The sequence below is a fragment of the Canis lupus genome, chromosome 24 (genome assembly GCF_003254725.2).
Source record: "Canis lupus dingo isolate Sandy chromosome 24, ASM325472v2, whole genome shotgun sequence".
In the NCBI taxonomy this organism is placed as follows: domain Eukaryota; kingdom Metazoa; phylum Chordata; class Mammalia; order Carnivora; family Canidae; genus Canis; species Canis lupus.
Window position 1 is genome coordinate 46,464,818 of NC_064266.1, and position 19,813 is coordinate 46,484,630.

The 19,813-nt window shown below is 66.5% G+C and overlaps 1 protein-coding gene and 1 long non-coding RNA gene across 2 annotated transcripts; one reads left to right on the plus strand and one right to left on the minus strand.

Moving 5' to 3' along the window:
• Positions 1 to 1,375: 1,375 nt before the first annotated feature.
• Positions 1,376 to 16,933, minus strand: RBBP8NL (RBBP8 N-terminal like). The gene is made up of 14 exons (XM_025470622.3): positions 16,747 to 16,933; positions 10,667 to 10,812; positions 9,618 to 9,660; positions 8,943 to 9,038; positions 8,333 to 8,445; positions 7,765 to 7,837; positions 7,232 to 7,362; positions 7,003 to 7,085; positions 6,590 to 6,756; positions 5,464 to 6,178; positions 5,061 to 5,187; positions 4,523 to 4,593; positions 4,305 to 4,426; positions 1,376 to 2,768 (listed from the first exon to the last, which is right to left on the minus strand). Exons 2-14 carry the CDS (start codon positions 10,725 to 10,727, stop codon positions 2,684 to 2,686), a joined length of 1,887 nt encoding a protein of 628 aa, XP_025326407.1. The 5' UTR covers positions 10,728 to 10,812; positions 16,747 to 16,933; the 3' UTR covers positions 1,376 to 2,683.
• On the plus strand, positions 13,800 to 18,821 carry LOC118352176 (uncharacterized). Its single transcript, XR_007405466.1, has 2 exons — positions 13,800 to 18,194; positions 18,566 to 18,821. It is a non-coding gene; the product is annotated as an uncharacterized LOC118352176 (long non-coding RNA).
• Positions 18,822 to 19,813: the final 992 nt, after the last annotated feature.

Consider the following 19,813-nt stretch of genomic DNA (forward strand, 5'->3'; position numbering starts at 1 on the left):
GCGGGGACAGGGTCCTGCCCCACCTCTACGCCACCCTTCTGCTCTGTCCAGCTTTCTGCCTGGGACAGTGACTTCAGGGTGTTGTGAGGATCAAGGGCCCCCTCAGCACTGGGTCAGCTGTGCGGCTGCAGGGCTGGGCACTTGCCGGTGGGTTGGTCGCCACAGCTGAGCGTGCCTCTGTGGGCAGCTTACCCAGCGCGCAGTGCTCAGTGGTCAGTGGAGAGGGTGGGGGCGGGACAGACCCCCTGAGATAGTTTCTTTCTTTTATTTTTATTTATTTATTTATTTATTTTTTAAAGATTTTATTTATTTATTCATGATAGTCACAGAGAGAGAGAGAGAGGCAGAGACACAGGCAGAGGGAGAAGCAGGCTCCATGCACCGGGAGCCCGATGTGGGATTCGATCCCGGGTCTCCAGGATCACGCCCTGGGCCAAAGGCAGGCGCCAAACCACTGCGCCACCCAGGGATCCCTCCTGAGATAGTTTCCTGTCCGTCCTGCACGACCCACTGCCTTTTCGCCGCCCCCCCCTCCCCGCCAGTGGCCGTGTCCCCTCCTACTGATCTTCATTTGCCACCACGGGTAGGCTCACCCAGTGTCCAGCCTGTCCTCATTCCTCTTCCCTCTGCTCTTCCAAGTTGGTCTTCAAAGCCTCTCCCATGCCTGGTGGAGGGGCTTGACCAAGTGCTGATGGGGACTGAACACGTGCCGCCAGGTGCTCAGGGGCAGGAGAACTGCTCTCTGAAGGCCCGCAGTGGGGAGTCCCTTTGCCCACAGGTGGTGCCCTGTGCCGCTGCTGCCTGCCGATGCCCGGAAATGGGGTGGCTAAGAGCCTCCTCTGCCACCTGACAGCTGGGGTGAGTCACTTACGCTCCCAGAGCTTCAGCTTCTCTGTCTGTCAAGTGGGGGTGCTAACTGTGTGCCTCATGGGGCTCCTGTAAGGGAGGAGCGGGACCAGGGCTGTAAAGGTCTGCGCCCAGCCTGGCACAGAGTGGGCCCTCAGTGCTGGCCAGCTGGTGCTAGTGGGGGACCCTGGCAGGTGGGCAGCTGACAAACTGGTAGCTCACAGTTAAGCTGACATCAATGAAGAAGAGAGGAAGGGGACAGTGGAGGGACAGAGTGATGGGCGTGTGTTATCTGTGGCTTCTCAGCTCCACACCTGTGCGCGTCTGCAGCAGGTAGCAGAGCTGAGCCCTGGGCCATGTCTCCTTTGCCAGATGGCACTGAGTGAAGTTTTGAGGGTGTCGGAGGGACCCCGGGAGGAACGTGGTCTTCTTGCCGGGTCTGTTGTGCCCTCTCCCTGGGCTCCCACCCCATGTGGCTTCTCTACCACCTGGGGTACACCTGAGCCAACCCGAGCCTGCAAGTCACATGTGAATGGAGCACACAGCTTTTTATTCAATTTCAGAAAAAACAAAACAACTTTTTTCAACAGGAGGTTTCACACACTCACACACAAACGTGCACATACACACCTGCACATTCCCTCTTGGAAACTTAGTCCCTCTGGCCTTTGCGCCAGCAGGCAGGCTGGCCGCAGCGAGCATGGGGACGTGGGGCTCTCGTTGTCAGGTCTGCACCCCCAGTTTGCCCCAGGCCTCGCCCAGTGCAGTCATTGCCCACCATCCTGCCTTTGCCTTGCAACGGGCAGTTCTCGATTTCCCAAACTTCATGCACAGGCCTGCCGCCAAGGCCCTGATTCAGGGGGTCTGGGATGGGGCTCGGGAACCTGGGTAAGGTTCTCTACAGAATGCTCCGAGACATACCCTCCTAAAGTGACAATGGTCAAGGGAGCAGGGTATCCCTGAGCGCGAAGGGTGCAATCCTGGCCGAGCCGCCCCGAGGCCCTGCAGGTGGCTGAGCAGTCAGTGGCAGACGTGGGGCCTGGACCTCAGGAGTAGCCAGTGAGGAGGAGGCTCTGTGCCTGTTCTGTTCCCTGCAGCCCTCCCCACAGGCTGCCCTGGTGGCTGTACCCCTCGGCAAACGGGGCTGGTTTTGTTCAGGCCTGGGTGCATTCCACAGCCTCTCGAACCACCTGTGGAGGCAGGTGGAGACCCAGGTGCCCCTGACTCTGCCAGCCGCACAGGCCGTCTTTGACACCTTTGTTCCCGGGTACGCTCTCTGCTGGGGTGCCCGGCACCCTCACGGCCCAGCGTGTTTGCAGGACTCCACGAGGGGGCGCCTGAGACCACCACTCACGCTCTGCGCTCCAGCAGGGAAGGGGTGGCCCGGCAGCAGGGGCCTGGGAGTCGGGGGCCTGGGAGTCGGGGTGCCAGCGGAGTCTGGGATGGTGAGAGGTGGGGGCGCTGCCCAGGAAGGGTTGCCTATGAGCGGTAGGGGTGGGGGCTGGGCTGGAGCCTGCGGGCCCCCTGCCTCCCCGAACTCTGCTTCCCCCAAGGCAACAGATGTTAGGGTGAGGGTGGAGCAGCAGGACCAGCTGGTCATTTCTGAGACGGGCGGAGATGGAGGGTTCAATGACCAGCCAGAGACCCGCCTCGGCCTTCCCAGCCCCTGTGGACACGGGCCAGCACCCTGTCGCCTCCTGCCCTGTGCTGGGCTGTCTGCTGGGCTGCTGGGCTGGGGGTCAGGCGGGGAGCCGTGGCTGGGCAGGCTGTGGTGCCCCTGGAAGCAGCCTGCTAAGTCTCCTCCCAGCTGCTGTCGCTGGCTGAGGGGCTGCTGTCCTCAGGGTCCCTTGGGCTCCCGGAGCCCTCGTGTGCTGTCAGGGGCTCCGCTGGGCTCCTTCTTCCTGGTGGCGGCTTCTTGGAGGCTGTGGAGAGTGGGCCAAGGTTAGCCGGGGCACGGCAGCGGCCGGCATGGCTGTCTCACAGCGATGCTGGCTCCTTGCCGGGGCCTCAGGGCAGTATTTGGGGCAGGGGAGCTGAGCCCACCGTCGCAGAGCCGACTTGTTCCTGGAAGCGACAGACACCCGGGCAAAGCTGGTCTGATTGGAGGGTGAGTGTGGGCGTCTGGTGGAAGGGTGGGCTCTCTGCAGGTGTGCGACCCCGAAGACCATCTGGCCCCAGTGTCCGGGTGCCTCGCTGAAGGTCCAGGACCTTCTGGGGAAATGCTCTTAGGATGCCCAAGGCGCTGCTGGGGTGCCTCCATGGGCCTGGGTACAGGGGAGGCCTGTCTGTCCTCGGGACCCTTGCAGGCAGGTCCTGCCGGGAGGCTGGGCCTAGGCCCGTGTCTGATGCAGAACGGGCTCCAGTTCTGGGTTGGACGAGTCAGGTTGGAATCCTGACCCCACGTGCCAACTCTGTGACCTTGGGCAGGTCATCTTACTTCTCTGAGGGCTGGTTTTCCCACCTCGGAAACCGTGACGACCCATCACTGGGCAGGGTGGTGAGGCCTAAAGGCAGTGGTTTCCGTGGGTCACCCTGAACCTCTGCCTGGGCGCTGCCCTTGGTGCGGGGTGCCAGCCACAAGCTGGGGCAGCGCCCTGGTCTCACCGCCCAGCAGTGTGTGTTTGCGGGGTTGGGGCCTGCTTGGCGGCCCCTGTCTTCGCCCGGCGGGGAGGACCGGGGACGGGGACAGCTTGGGTCCGAGCGGAGGGTGGGGTGGATACCCAAGCACCCCTATGGGTTGTGGCCACCAGGGCAGTTTCCCAACGTGCCCTGCAGGAAGTGCCTCGGAACGGGGCAGGTGCGCCGGCCTCCTCCACCGCCGGCCCTGGCAGACACAGGCCGCTGTCACCTTCGCGGCAACGATGGCATACTGTGGTGGCCACAGCCCAGCCTGCCGTTGCGGGCCTGCTTGCACACACCCCGGGCGGCGTGCCCCGCGAGCTGGGTGTTCACGGGCGCCTGGCGGCCACAGCAGGAAACAAGAGGGTGTCTGGGCGCCGACGCAAACACTGGAGCAGCCCCGTCCTCAGCACACTCTGCACACCCAGAGGCCTGCGCCCTCCCTGCGGCTCCTCTTTGAGGACAGAGGGTCCCAGAGGCCCCCCCACGAGCCACCCGCCTGGGGGCTGCTTGTGGCCGGGAGACCCCTGCCCTGATGCCCTGATGCCAGACGCTGCGAACAACTGTCCTCAGCCTCTTCCCGCTGAAATCTCGCCACAGCCCGGTGCCACCCACCTCAGGGGGGGGATTGGGAACAGGCCCCCACTGACGGGCTGGGCTGCGCAGTGGCCCGAAGAGAGCCCGGGTTCCCGCTGTCCTGACTCGGGTCCCTCCCCCAGGGGGCCTGTGCCAGGAGCCGTTCCAGGGTGGTCTCCGGTTCCAAGCAGCCAGCAAGGCGGGGTGGGGACCCTGCGCTTCGGCTGCCCCCCGCCCCCGCCCCCCGCAGCCCGGCCTCCTACCTTTGCACCGAGGGCCGCTTCCTCTTCCGTGCCAGGCTGGGCCTGTGCTCCGTGGTGCAGGAGCACCTGAGCCCCTCCCCTGCAGGGCTCGGCTGGGCCCCCACCTCAGAGCTCAGGCCCACCTGCGGGGTCGGGGATGTGGTCAGGACGAGGACCTTCCCCCGAGCCTGGGGCAGCCCTGGCTCAGTGGCTCCACTGCGGTGTGGCCGGGGACCCACCTCATCGTCCGAGGGGTCCGAGGTGTCCAGCTCGTCTGGCTCTAGCCCTTGCACTTGGGCCTTGCTGAGCTCTGCAGGGTGCAGGGTGCAGGATGTGGGTCAGGCCGGGTGGGGGGCCCTGGAGTCTAGCAGAAGCATAGACCTTTCCAGCAGGCCAGACTAGGAGTGGCGACTAAAGGAAACTGAGGCACAGAGGGACTGGGTGACCCATCAACGTCTCCTGTATGCTCAGCAGTGACCCCATCAGCCGGGCTGTCCCCAGCTTGGTCGCCCTGTGACAGGGAGCTCACTACTTGCCCTGAAGCCCTAATTGGGAGGATGCTCTTCCCTTCACTACCTGTGGTCAGAGAAGTGCCCGCCCTGAGCACCCCCATCTCTTTTCTGGGTCCACAGCTGGGGTCCAAGCCCTAGACCCAGGGTTTGGCTGGACGGGCCCAGGGGACTGAGCTGGGCCCTAGGACAGGCCCCCCTGAGCTGATGCTGACCCCTGCCCCTCCCTTCCCACTACGGTCTCGAGCCCCCAGGTACTCAGCCTTACCTGGGTGGCCATCAGCTTCGGGCCTGTGTGGGTGGGGGTCAGGTTTTGGCCTCCCTCTCGCCTCAGCTCCCGTCCCGCTTGGAGAGGCCGTGGTGTGCTGGGGCCCCGGAAGAGGTTGGGAGGGGTCCTGGGGGAGAAGCGAGTAAGTGGCTTGAATTCACTTGAGGCGACTGCCCTGCCCCCAGCCCCAACTGGGAAGGGCCTGCGGCCTGTGGCCTGTGAGACTCGCTGCGCCCGGGGCTGCAACCGGAGGGTTAGCCCTCTCCCCTCTAGTGTGAATCAGGCCAGGCTTCCCCACGGGGGACCAGCCCGATGGAACAGAGGGAAGAACACAGCTTGGGCCCGGCGGGATGCTGGCCTGGGCTGGGGGCATGTGGGGGCCGAGAGGAGGGTGGGCCCTTACCTCGGGAGTGGTGGGCTCCTCTGGCTCTGGAGCTCTCGCTCCCTTGGTGCCATTGCTGAGTCCCCAGGGTCCAGACTGGGCAGGTGGCTCCACTCCCTGAGGTGGCTCCGGGCCGGAAGTGTGGGCAGTTGGGGGGCTGAGTGACCCTGGCCGGTCGGGAGGCTTGGGGGCATCCCGGCCCCGGCCCCGCTCTGAGAGGTCCAGGGGCTTGTCTGGGACATAGTCTCGTGTGGCCGTGGCTTCCTTTCCCCTGGGGCTGCCTGGGCCCGCGGGCTGCACGTGCCCCCCTCCGGACGGGGCTGCCCCGGCTGCCTCGCCCTGGGGGCCTTCCGAGTCAGAGCTGACTGGTGGGGAGGGCGGGGTCCCCCCTGGCGTGGGCGGGCCCCTCAGCCTGGCACTGCCCACCCGCCCCTGTGCCCGCAGCTGCTGGGCCAGGAGCAGGTGCAGGGCCCCTTCCAGCCGAGGGTCTCGCATGTCCACCAGGGCGCCCGGCAGCCCCAGCAGGCCCACGGGCTCCTCCCAGGCCTCTTCCTCCCCAGCCTTCAGGCCCTGGGGCCGGGGGCCACCGGGGGCCGTGGCGGGGACTTGGGGGCTGCGGTGAGGGCTCTGAAGGTGCAGAGACAGGTGGCGGTTCAGGAGGCAGAGGCGGTCAGCCTGGAGGGAGCGCTTCAGGGACTCATAGGCCATGACGGGGGGCCGGGAGGCCCGCAGGAAGCTGCAGGATGAGAAGCCCAACTGCTGCGGCCCCGGGGTTAGTCCCCATCTCACGGGTGAGGGCCTGAGGCCCACAGGCCAGTTGCCCCAGTCACAAGGCAGGTCGTGGAGAGGGGTAGGCCCACGTGGATGGTCATGGAGAGGCCAGAGGTGACCCGGGGCCTGGGGCTCTGAGCAGGGACCCGCCCACGGAGATCTTTCTGCCGGGCCCGGCCCACCTGCGTACGATGCTCTCAGATCCTGAGAACGGTCTCAGATCACTTCCGAGGGGGCTCCTGGGACCCAGTGCCCATCCACTGCTCCCACACCCCCCTACCCCTGAGCTGGCCACCTCCCAAAAGGTGGGACTGGATTTGGAGACCAGGTGCTCGGTGGGGGCTGCTCTGGGCGGTGGCAGTGGGCAGGGCCTCACCTGTCCAGGGGGAGGCTGTGCTCGTAGAGTGGGCTGGGGGGGCTGCTCCTGGCGAGTGGCAGGGGGGGTGTCCCATTGGTTGAGGCCCGGTCGGCAGGGCAGGCCTGGGAGCCCGGCCGCACCACCGCGATGGTCCCGTGCAGCTGGTTGGAGATTCGCTGGGGGCTCTGCGCCGGGTGGAGGGGTCAGCCTGGGCGGGGCCGGCTGCAGCCCTGTGCCCTCGTCCCCGTGCGACTCCGGCCAGGTGACCCACCCTCTCTGAGCCGCGCCTCCACCCAGCGGTCCCTGCCCGGCACAGGGCACAGGCACCTGCTGTGTGGAGCTGGCCTGCAGTGCCTGGCACAGACCAGGGTGCCAGCTGCCAGCCTCCTGCCTGGGGCAGAAAGGAGTGGGCCTGGGGGGTCTGTCCTCACCATGTCTGGGGCCCGTGTCTCAGGCAGGTTGGCACTCGGGGAGATTTTGGCCACTGGAGATGTCCTGTAGCCCGCAGACTTTTCTGTGGGAGGAAATGCAGTGGGCAGGGCAGAATGGGAGGCCCGCAGAAGGTGGGCGGCTCGCCCCCAGCCAGGGGGCTCCACAGTCCTGCAGGCCCAGCTTTCTGGTCTCTCGTCCTCAGAGCACCTTCTCTCCGGGGACTCGCACCTGCATGGTCGTCCTCGGCCTCCTCGTGGCCTCCCAGCGTCTTCTCCGTGACGGCCTTCCGAGGGCCCGGGGAGGGGAGCAGTCGGGGTGAGGGGGGGTCTGAGGCGCCCTCCCTGTACTGGGGCTTGAGCCTGACCCAGAGGGGAAGCAAAGACAGGGAGAGTGAGCAAGGGCGGCGCCCCCAGAGACAATCAGTCCCCTGGGGCCAAGCCACCCTGCAGGGACACTCAGGTGGCCAGGAAGGAGCCCTCTCTGGACGTTGCCCGGGACTCCACCATCAGTGGCTCATGCCACAGGGCTGGCTTCTCTCAAATACGTGATCCCAGGGGAGTGGCAGGTGTCAGCTGCTGCGGGGCTGGGGGCCCCAGCTTGGTTCCTAGGGTGTCCCCTGGATCTCCCATCTGTTAGACTGCAAGAGGGTGGCAGCGTGTGCTGCGGTGATGGTGCTGGGCTGACGGCCACGGTTCTGCACCTCGTGCCGGGGCCTGCGGGGCTTGGGCCTTGGGGACCGAGAGGTTCCCTTCCCTGCTCACCGTGGGCCCCGGAGCCGCTTCATCTCCTCCTTCAGTGTCTCATTTTCCCCCTGCAGCCGGTTCAACTCGTTGGCTGCAAAAGGCACTGATTAGTGAAAGGCTGGGGGTGGGGGCGGCTGGGCTGTGCAGGAAGTCCCCTCTGTGACCCGCAACCCGTGACCTGCCCCGCTGTTACCCAGCGCTCGGCCTGGGGCTTGCTGGGGGTTGCTGCACGACCCGATGGGTGATGCTATGGAGCGGGGTGCGCCAGCCTTGGGAACCCTCCCACCCTCCAGTACTGAGCTGGTCTCTGGGGTGGCCCCCTAGGGCTCGGGGGCTCGGGCTCCTCATTGGCCGGTGGGACCTCCGGACTCTGTGGGACTGTCCTCCTTACAGGGAGGCGGGGTGGAGGTCCTGAGGGCAGGGGCCCCCCAGCCCAGGTGGCTGACCGCTGAGGGACATGCGCGGCCCAGCGGGGACCTTGTACTATTGTCCGTTTCCCTGAGACCCCATGTCAGGCTGAGCCAGTCCTCATTGGACTCCCACTGAGGGGACACGGAGGTGCAAGGTGACAGGGGGCAGGGCTCACTGAGGATGAAGACGTGCTGCAGGTTCTGGAGGAGATTGTTCTCGAACTCCTGCTGCTTCTTCCTGGCCAGCTCCTGGGTGACCATGCAGCGGTCACAGAGGCCAGCCCGCAGCCTGCCGTGGGGAGGAGGGAGGAGGGAGGAGGAGAGGAGGGAGGAGGGAGACTGAGGCCCGCTGCCAAGATGTGCCCCTGGCATGCCCGAGCTGGGGCAGCCCCCCCACCCCTACCCTGCCGGCTAAGCCCTCCTGAGTTGTGGGTTCTGCGGAGTTTGAGAAGGAACCTCCCAAGTGCAGCTCTGAGGATCCCCATGTGGGGGGGGGGGCGGGGAGGGGGATGGAGAGTGGAGATGCCCACCCCACCCAGCAGCCCCTCTCCCTCCTCTCCCTTCTCTCCCTGCAGCCCCTCCCCACCCTCCCCACCCTCCCCTGCATACCCCCTCCCCAGCAACCCCCCTCCCCCGCAGCCCCTCCCTTCCCCATAGCTCCTCCCCTCCCTCGCAGCCCCTCCTCTCCCCTGCAGCCCCCTCCCCTCCCCTGCAGCCCCTCTCCCCTCCCCGCAGCCCCTCCCCACAGCCCCTCCCCGCAGCCCCTCCCCGTCCGCCCCAGCGCACCTGTTCTCCAGCACCCGCACGTTCTCCTTCAGCGCCTTCTGCTGCTCCCGGAGCTGGTGGTTCTTGGCGCACAGCTCCTCCACCCTCTGGGCGTCGCTGCAGGGGGAGCCCAGGTGGGGGTTCTGCTCTGCCCGGAGCCCCACGCTGTCCCCCCACGCTGGCCTCCCCTGCCCGGGGAGGTGCCCGCCAGGGTCCTGCTGGGCGCCCCCCCCTCCCCCCCTCCGTGGGGACGTCCTTGCGAGGGCCGCGCTTAAGCCCTCGGCCCAGATGCCCAGATGCGAGCGTTCGAGGCTGCCTCGGTGACCGGCCAGGTCCGCACGCCACTCATTGCAGCAGGACTGCAGCCCCATAGATGACATGGGGATGTGAGGAGCCTGCCCCCCAGGCCTTAGGGGCCCCCAAGGAGTGCTCCTACTGGTACCCCAGCTGCCCCAAGTGGATGCGGCTTGCCCACCCCCTGGAGGGTCCCCGTTCACTCAGGGGCCTGGAGGTTCCAGTCCTGGCTCACCAGCTCCTGGAGGCAAGGAAGGCCTTGGACCAGACTCACCCCCACCCCCACGCTGAGCCTCAGTTTCCCCTTTTGCATCCCTGGATGATGGCAGGCTTAGTGCCCTGCACTGTGGCCACTGTCTTTCTCATTGGTTTTGCTCTGGGCCAGGGTCTGTCCCGACTCACCGACATCTCTCTGAGTTCAGCTCCAGAAGCTTGTTCTGCAGACCTGGAGGAGCAAGAAAAGGGGTGGGGGTCAGGCCGGGTCACGCAGCAGAGCCTGGGGCACCGCCTGTCCCTGACTGTCAGGCAGGGCCCTCCGTGGACCCCCTCACTGACTCCCCGAGGCCGCCCACCTGGTGGGCTCCCAGTCCGCACCGGCCGGCAGCTTCCACCCCCTCGGGGTCTCTGGCTCTGGTGCCTGCCTGGAGGTTGGGAGGGCCCCTGATGCTGGGAGTGACCGGCCACCTGGCCAAGTCCTGGCGTGTTTTTAGCGGGGGGCACAGCCAGTGTGGAAATAAAACAGGTCCTTTGAGGAAACCCCAGCAGGAGGTTGCCTCTGCCACCTACTTGTAGTCTGACCGCGGTCGGCCAGCCCACACAGCCCCCCTGCGTGTCCGGGTCGCTGGGGAAGAGATCAGGCCTTTAGGCCCTCAGGCAGGGTGTCCGTGCTGTAGAAAGGTCCTGGGAGGGTCTGGCTGGCCCTAGAGTGGGGGTGTGGGGTGGCTCCAGCCCTGTGCTCAGGGGGGTGGAATGGACAGGTGTGTGGGCTGGGTTCTGGAGGGAAGCAGAGGGATTCAGCTCCAAACCCTGGTATGTTCTGGACGGGCCTGGGGAGCCATGAGCTCCCACTCCTAGAGGTGGGCGAGCTTCTGCAGGCTGCCGAGCACCCCCTGCCCCGCCCTGGGCCAGGGGCCCATCTCCACCAAAGCTTCGGGCCCTCTGCTGCAGGCTTGGCTCTTCATTTCTGCTCTGCTATCAGCTGACCCTGGGGGAGAAGACCTCCAGGGCGCGCTCAGGGATGCGTCCCGAGGCTGGGCGCCTGCCTACATGGCCACTCTGGGCTCCGGGTTAGGACTCCCTGTCGGGGCCAAAAGGCAGGGTCCCAAGGCCTGGCAAGAATGGGAGGTGACCTGTAGGAGCACGTTGACCTGGCCCAGGTGAGGGCTGCAGACACCTGCCCCCACTCACCCCACTCACCCCCAGGCTGCCCCACCCACTCGCATGGCACTCACCCCGGACCTCGTTCTCGTGGACGTCCTTCAGTCTGTTCAGTGACTCCGTGAAGCTCTCCATGGCTCCCAACGGCTCGGGGCCAGACCCCTCTGTGCTCAGGGTAGAGCGATGGCTCCTCGGCCTCTACCGCCCCTGTGTTCCCAGCCTGCAGAGGACGAAGTGGGGAGACGTCCTGTTGGCTTGGGAAGAGTCTGTGGGCTCTAGGGCCCCATGTGGGCACATATGTAGACACAGATCCACAGACACACACACACCAGCCTCATCTGCCCAAGGAAGTGGGTCCCGTTTGAGAGGCTGCAGGGTTCCACGGAGGGGACAGAAGTCCCTCTGCAGAGGAGCCACAGACCGCTGACCCCATCCCCCTCCTCCCCACACGTCCTCAGGAGCACCTAGCTGGGTCGCTGCCCAAGACCAGAATTTGGGGGCCTGCAAGCCAAGGGCCTGGGCACCCTTGCCCTCACCACCTTCCAGGTCTTTCTGAGACCCTGCCAGCCTGGAGAGGTCTCTGGCAGGCAGGCCATTGGGAGGAGTGAGCTCACAGGGCTGTGGGTCCCCCCTGCCCCGCCCCCCTCCCCTGCCACTGCCCCTGTGGCCACAGAATGGCCCCAGGCCTGGGAGGCTGGGCCCCGGGTCTGGGCACCCATGACATGCTCTGTTAACCTGAGCTGGTTGCAACACGCAGAGCCCTTCTGGGAAAGTCTTCCAGCTCCCGCGAGAGGAGGGGGCATTGCCAGTCGCTGGGGCGGGTGCAGGCCACCACGCCCAGGCCTCTGCGCCGAGCTGCCGTTCACTCAGGCTGCGCGCCGTGCGGGCCGGGCTGTGCGCCGGGGGCCCGTGTCCTGCCGTGTGTGATCTGAGTGTGGACATGTGCGTGCGGACCTGCGTGCTCTGTGTGGTGCGTGTATTAGGGGGGCTGAGGCCCCAGCGCCCCTTCTCCCGCGTTCCCCTCGGGTCTGCATAACTGTGGCTGTTCAGGTGGACACTGGGCTGCGTTCAGCACCATCCCCACCGCAGGGCTGGGGCTCTGCTGGCCTCGCCGGCGCGCCGTGGGGAGGAGGGGCCCAGGTTCCCAGGCTCCCAGGGGACAGAGTGGGGCCGTCCTGGCCCCCCTGGGGCCAGAGCCTCCCCTCTTCCTGTCTGCATGTCACCACCGGGGGGGGGGGGGGGGGGGGGGAGGTGGCCCTTCTGGTCCTCCGCCCAAGGAGCCCTGGGGTCTGCTGGGCCCTGCCACCAGGCAGCTGAGCGCCTGGCCCTCCTGGCCCCTCTGCTGGCATCCCGCACTGACCTGTCAGCAGCACCCGTTGGCTGGCCTCCCACATCCACCCAGGCCTCACCTTCCGCTCCCTGGCCACGCCCGCCGGAGCCCAGCCCACCCCTTCGCGAGGACACACTCTCCACCCAGCAGACTGCAGGCCCCTGACGGCCTCTGCTCAGAGCAGCCCGTGGCCCCATCACTCCAGGCTGGCCCGGCTCCTCCCTGGGGCTGCTCAAGGGAACCCCGTCTCATTTGAATTTCAGTTTGCACAGAAGACACGTGCACGACCGAGTGTTTGCTGCAGCACCCTGAGGAACGGCCCTGAACGGGGAACCCTGCACACCCCTGCTGATGGCCTCCGCCGGGAGGAGGGACCGCCCCCCACTCCTGGGTGCCAGCACGCTGCGATACCGCGCCACGGGAGCCACACCTGGAAGCCGGCCGGACCTGGGGCTCAGGCACACGTGGCACAGAAGAGGCCTGATGCTCTGGGTTCTCGGGAGGTGGGGTGGTGGCCTGGGGGAGTGGGCCTCGGGCTGGGGGCGCCCCCAACTGCAGAGAGTAGACCCTGAGGCCCCGGGAGAAGCGACGGGTCGGGGCCAGCCCGGGGAAAGTGGACTGTGGGGTCTGGCTCTCAGCGGGCTCTGTGGACCTGAAGTTAAGCGTCAGAGCACCGGAAGCCTCGGCCAGAGGACGGAGTGAGGTCCGTGTCCTGCGGGGGCTGTGGGAGCCAGCTGAGCGGGGCCGGCTGGGGTGTGGTGGGAAGGTGGGGCTCCTTAACTCGTTCTGAGGACCTGCCTGGGCTCCGGGCCACTCCCAAGTGATGGCCAGGGGCATGGGGGTGGCTGCTGGGTGGCTGTGTGCCGAGTGGTGAGGACTCAGGAGGGTCCCTTGCCCCGAGGCTGGGAGCCGCCACTCACCCGACAAGGGGCAACCTTGCAGGTTGGGAGACCAGACCCTAAATCTTGGGGTTGGGAGACCGGGGTTCGAGCTGGTGTAAGTGATAGTCCCCGCCGCATTCCCAAGCTTCCTTTACGGCCTGTCTGACCCCCACCAGGCTGTGAGGAGCCCCCTCTCCAAATGGGGGAACCGAGGCCCAAAGAGGCAGTGTCATGTTCCCCAGCCACCCAGTGGGAAGTGGGAGCTGGGGCTTGACATCACCAAGGACTAGTTCCCCAAGGCCCCGCAGCGCTGGCCACAGAGATTTTTATCTCGCAGCGGCCCCTGGAGCTCAGGCGGTGAGCAGCGGCCTCTGTAGGTTCAGGCTGGGGCAGGCGGGGCGAGGAGGGCCGCGCAGGGGCTGAGCTGCAGCGCTGGAAATTCCACCCAGACCCGCCAGACAGGCAGCTCTCCCCCTGCCCGGACAGGAGCCGCCCTAGGGAGCCGACGGTGCCTGTAGGTCTGGGAGAGGCCCATGCGGGCTCTGGTGCTAGGCCGGCCTGCCCCCAGGCTCCTTCTGGCCCCCAACCCCTGCAGGCCGCACCTGGCTGCCACTCTCAGGGTTTCTGAAGGACACGAGGAGACACTCTCCTGCACGCCGGGCAGGGGGCAGCAGGGACACAGGGCAGGGTGTGCTGGTGGCTGGAAGCAGAGCCAGAAGGGGTGCATCATGCTGACAGCCTCTCCTCTCATCTCCTGGGAGGCCCAGGGCCAACCAGCCCACGGGTCATGGTGCCATGGGGATGTGTGACCTCCTCAGGTGGGCAGGTGACATGAACACTTTGGCCAAGGCCAAGTAGACAGAGTTAGTCTTCCAGGACAGCACCCCATCCGGGCCTCCACTCTCCGGGAATGTGAGGAGGGTCCAAGGAAGGGGCAGGAGGTGGAGGGAGGTGGCAGTCGGGGGGTGGGGGAGGGGGTGAAGTCCGCAGCCTCCCGTGGTTTTGGGAAGAAGGTGTGGGTAGAAGGAGGTTGTGGTGCCAGGGCTCTGCGGGCCGGGCCTCCCCAGCAGGCTGCTCCGCATCTGCTAGGAGTGCTGACAGCAGCTGTGGGGCCCCAGGGGCTCCAGAAGCCAAGGTCTGCTGGGTCTGGGGGTGTCGCTATGGGGCTTGGGTCAGGGAGAAGCCCACAGGGGTGAGGAGCTGGGTTGCTATCGCTGGGCCTGTGCAGCCTGTGCACAGGAGGGGGTGTCTGGGCGGCCGCTGGGGTGAGATGCCTGAGCTCTGCTCCTTAGGGCCTCAGACGGGCTCAGGGGTACCCACCTCCTCCCCTCTGGATGCCCAGATTGGAAGGTCTCTGCTGGGGCTGAACCCCCGGAAGGAGCAGGTGGGAGGAAGGGCGGGTGGGTCAGCCACTCGATGGCCCTGCGCACCTGCCGCCTACACTGGGCAGAGGGCTAAAGCTGGGGGTGTCCAAGCAGGCAGCCCTGGTGTCGGTCCCCGTCCTGCCTGTAACCCCCGTGTGACCTGGGCACATCGCTTCACCTCTCGGGGCCTCAGTTTCTCACTGGGGGGTAATGGGACCCCGCCCCATGGCAGGTTGTTTTAAGGCTCCTTTCTATCAAGTGATGCGTGTCCAGGTGACACCTGTGCAGGTGACACGTTCCAGGTGATGGGTGTCCGGGCAATGCGTGCCCAGGTGACAGATACTCAGCCAAGAACCTGGCAGGCCGGGTGCTCAGCCAAGTGCAGACGGAGGCCCCTGTGTCCCCTGGCCGCGGTCCCTCCACGCGCACCCCCTCCCCCGCAGCCCGGGGGCTAACAGTGCTGCTCACAGGGGCGCCTCCTGTCCTGGCCAAGTACAAGGACCGGGGCTGCAAAGATCCTTTGCACAAGGAAGGACCCTCCGCTCCCAAGTTTGAGGGCAAGGACTCAGGCTCCAACAGGCACACACTTGCATTGCAGGGACACTCTGGGTCCACTGAGTCTTGGTGACTGTCCAGGGGCGGGGCCACTGGCCTCATGCACAGAAGGCCTGCGCCGGGCACTACAGGGCGATGCCCACAGCGGTGCGGGTTCCTGCCCTGCTCCTGGGCCAGCCCGGCCCCGGGCTCCTCCAGGGTCTGAGGCTGTGGTGGGGGATCGGGGCTCCTCACCCCCTGGCCTCCCCTGTACCCCTCGGGTGTGCAGGTCCCGACCCGGCTCCTTCCCTGCGGTCACTCCTGTCTCTCTCCACCCACCCGTGGAACAACAACGACAGAGCAGTAAAGATAGCAGTGGCGGCTGCTCCTGAGGGTCCCCTCTGTGCCGGACGCTGTGCCAGGCTCCAAGCGCTGCAGGGGCGCTGCCGTGGCCCCCAGGTTTCTCCGAGGGAGCTGAGTGCAGAGAGGTTGCCCACGGGCTGTCTGTACCTCAACCCACCCTTTCCCAAGTGACCGTCACTGCGCCCTCCCTGCCTCCTGTCCGGCCCGCAGGGGGTCAGGCACACAGTCGGACACGCTCCAGGGTCCTCGGTGCGAGCCTTACGGAGCACCTGCTGCAGCCAGGCTTGGCGCCCCGGCCTCCTGCGGGAGCCGACTGGCCCATTCTACAGATTCGGGACTGAGCGAGCCTCGAAGCGGACAAGGCGCTCGAGTCTCTCTCCACTCTCGAGGGGCCTCTGTGGTGACGGCAACGCGTCCACGGCAGCTGTGGCCACATCGCTTGTCTGGCTGTGCCTCAGTGTCCCTGTCCCTGAAGCAGACGGTGGGGGTGGACCCTGAGCCGGGCTCCTGCAGGCGCAAGAGTCCGTGCCCCCCGGCGCTGTTAGGACTCTTTGCCCTTGGTGGGTGCTCCGGTGACAACCGGCCGGCTGGTGGTCAGGGGCCAGCCTGGGAGCCCCGGTGCCGGGCACCCACTCACTGGTCTCCCATTCGGCATGAAGTAACTATGATAAGCCCATTGCACAGATGAGGAAGCTGAGGCTCGGGGCGACATCACCTTTCCACGGTGGCCAGCTTGCCAGGGGCAGAGCCCAGGCCTAGCGACTCCCAGGTCGGTTCACGTCCAGGGACACGTCGCCGCTGGGGTGGTTTCTAACATCGCCAGACACGCAGACCAGGGATAGGCATGCATAAGTGAACGATGCCCACACACACGCAGGGAGGCAGTATCCTAACCGTGTGCTAGCACCCCGACACATGCACGCCGTGCCCTCGGTGCCACCCTCGGCCACCCCCTGTGCAGGCACACAGCCCTGCATTGGCTCACCGACAGCTGAACACACATGTACACGCCGGCGCACGCGCACACCTGGTTGTGGCTCCCACGTGCACACATGCACGGAGGACAAGGCAGGTGCGCGCTTGCTTGGCGGGCTCAGGTAACAGCGGGCCCTGCAACCTGACTCCTTGAGGACGGGCTGGCCCTCTGGGGCTGCACCCTCGCTGGCTTCCACCTTGAGGCCTGGTCAGGGGAGGCTGAGCAGGACCCATGTCCCTGTTTGTCACCGTGTTTCAAGGGACACGGAGCGGGGGGCAGCTGAGTACCCCCCGGTGCCCAGCACTGAGCCGGGGGCGACCGGGCCGTGGATGCCCCTCACCTCCACGGCTGCACCCCTCTGCTCTGTGGGGGTCTGGGCAGTGGGCAGGCCCAGGATGGAGGGTCTGGCTACCAGCCCATTCCCGGTGCCCCCGGATCCTCACCAGATGACGACTTCCTGGTGTGGTGGTGTCAGGCCGCCTGGCCTCTGCCCCGACCCTCCGCCCGGGAGTTTCCTTTGCCCGCTCAGCCCCCTGGACGGGGTGCCCTGGGGCAGGTGGCTGCGCCTCTCGTGCCGACCCCCGCCTCCTGCTCGGCGAGCGGAGACTGGGGCTCAGCCTTCGTGGCCAGCACCCCCGGGGGCCCCAGGCCCTCCCCCCCACCCCGGTTGTTGGAGCCGCCAGCCGCGGGGTCCCCAGCTACTCACACGGCCCCTCGGTGTGGCGACCTCTGCGACCTCGTGAGCCCAGCGCTCCCCACCTGAGGGAGACAGGAGTGAGCAGTGCGGGAACTTGCACGGGCAACAAGGCACAATTTTGGCCAAACCCGCTTGACAGGTTCTTGGTTCTCTCAGCCAGGAGCAGAAGGGAGGCAGAGACTGCCCGAAGCTGCCCAACGGGTTCTGTCTCCGCGCAGAAAGTGGCAGGACGGGTCGGGGCTGAACCCACACAGACCCGGGATTGTTTCCCCATAGTTACCGTGTGGCCTGTGTCTCTGGCCTCCGCCGGACACCAGGGCCCGCGGGGAGGGGGCAGCAGGCCTTGTCGCCGTAGGGCAGGGCCTGTGGGGGCCCCTCTTGCCTACGTCCCCGCTCAGCATGGGCTGACCTCCCTGACCTCAGTTTCCCCGTCTGTAGGGGGTGGCCGATGAGCGCAGGTGTGTTCCCAGGAGAGCTCAGGAGGCGGAACGCCAGAGCCGAGGGGTCAGGGAAACCCGCACCCAGCCCTGTCTCCTGCCCTCCCAGACGGCGGGTGGGCCAGGTCGGGGGTCTCTCTGGGGGTCAGGGCAGGCTGGGGGCCCCCGTGCGCCGAGGCGCAGGGGGACAGCGTCTGTTCTCTGTGCTGGGACGCGTGGCCACTGCAGAAACCGGGGGGCCTGGGGGGCTGCGCTGGCCCGTGATGCTGCCCTGCGTGCCCCCTGCCCTCATGCTCGCTCGTCCCCCACCCAGCACAGGCCTGTCGCCCCGACCCCAGCTCCCTGCCCTGCACCCTCAGAGCCGCGCGGGAGCCAGAGCCTCCCCCAAGGGCACCCGCGTGACTCCAGGGAGAGTTCAGAGCTCAGAGCAGCCCCGGGGCTCCAGGCCAGTGTCCCTGCTGAGGTCCCAGGAGACACTTCCTGTCGCAGGGGAGGTCCCCAGGGGCTGCCGCGGCTGGGCCTGGAGCCTCGGGGACGCCGCCTGCACAAGGCCGGCCCGCTGCCCGCGCCTGTTGGAGCCCCGTGTACGGGGTGTCTGCGTGCAGCCCGCTGTGAAGCATCGGGTGGGGGGGTGGCCCCACCTCAGGTGACCGTGTCCGTGCTCGTGATCGCGGCTCCAAGGGTTGCCCCCCGCGTGGGGGTTTGGAGGCGTTCTTGAGTGCGGCTGGGTGCACCGGGCCTGCGTCTGCTCCTTGTGACTTTGCACGTGTGTGCTGGGGCAGGGTGACCCCTGGGGAGGGCAGACACTGGGCAGGGGCAAACCCTCTCCCCCAGCGCCGCCGAGCCTCGCACGGGCCAGCGTGTGTCCTGCTCCCCCTGCCCCCGCCCCAGCCAGGTTTGAACCCCGACTCTCCCCTGGAGAGTGCAGCCACCTCGGCCCACGACCCAGCCTCTCTGAGCCAGGGCCTCGTCCGCAGAGTGGAAGCCGAGCTGCTGCCCCGGGAGCCGCGCACAGCGCAGGTCAGCGGACGGGCGGGGGCTCTGGCTGCCCCGTGTCGGTGCCCCAACAATAGGTGTAAGAAGGGTCTGGAAGGTAGACACAGGTGCCCCACGACCTCGCGGCCCCGTGGAGCTCACGGCTGCTGCAATCACGTCGGGGATGAATCTGCGCAGGTGCATCCCGGTCAGGGGTGGGCGGTGCCTGTTCTTTGCAGCCCCCACTGCGGCGTCACGTCATGCGGAGTGTTGTCACCCGGCTGAATCCTCCCCGCTCCCCCCTGCCCCGGGCCACCGCCGGTGTCTCCACTGCCTCCACAGCACATCACGCAGTGGCCTCAGAGTGGCCTCCGTCACCAGCGGCCTCCGCTTAGGGTTCTGCTGTGTCTCTGCAGGTCCCGTAGCCCCTTTCCTGCTGCGGTGATTACCATCCCGCTGCGTGGATGGGGGCTCGTCCCCACCCACCGAGGGGCATCGGGGTGCTTCTGAGTTTTGGCCATTGCAACTACGGCTGCCGGAAACGTCGTGGGCAGGATTTTGTGTGGATGGATGTCGTCTACGCCTTTGGGTAAAAGCTGAGGAACGTGATTGCTGGACTGAACGGCAACGGGACGTTTGGTTTTGCAAGAATAAAGTTTATTTTGATTTTAATTTATTTATTTTAAAAGATTTTATTTATTTACTCATGAGAGACACAGAGAACGAGAGGCAGAGACACAGGCAGAGGGAGAAGCAGGCTCCACGCAGGGAGCCCGACGCGGGACTCGATTCCGGGTCTCCAGGATCACACTCTGGGCCAAAGGCAAGCACTAAACCGCTGAGCCAACCAGGGGTCCCCATAAAGTTGATTTTTACAAAAGCCAAACTGCTCTTTAGGACCAGGAAGTGTGAGTGCCTGTCACCCACAGGACCGGCCAGCAGCCCCAGCCCTGTCCCCTCCCCCAGCTGCTGGGCAGGCACAGCTAGGGCTGGCCTTGGGGCAGGACAACCTGCTGGGCACCGGCCTCACCGTCCCTGTTTGCCCCACCTGCCTCCTTCAGGCCTCGTCTGGACTCTGGTGTGGCCCCGGGGCTGTGGGGGGCCACGGCCACTGCTCTGCTCCTGGGACACCACCCAGGGTCCCTGACACCTCCCCCTGGACAGTGTGTGCACAGTGGTGGGTCCTAGAGGATGAGTGCGTGTCTCCTGCTTGCACTCAGGCCCCCGTTGCTGCCATCTTACGGGGATGATGACGGGACGCCGTCCTGAATGCTGCTCGGAGCCTCTTGGCACCCCCTCCCCATCTGACAGGCAGGGAAAGCGAGGCTGGGGAGTGGGTGCATCACCTCACAAGGGATTGGAGCCTGATCTGTCCGAGAGCAGCACCTGTGCTCCCCGACAAGGTGTGGCCCCTCCAAACAGGTGGGGAGTTGGGTCCAGGGGCTGGGTCCTCCCCGAGGGGGCGCGGAGGGAAGGCCGTGGGCTCCACCCATCCTGCTGCTCCATCTTTCACAAACTCTCCTTCCCCACGCTGCGTGTCCAAGTGTGGTCCTGGGGGTTCCCGGCCCGGGGTCTGTGATGAGCTTCCTCTGAGCCTCAGTTTACTCGTCTGTAACCTGAAGATGAGGTGTGAGGATTGGCTTCCTTGCTGCGATGTTTCCTGA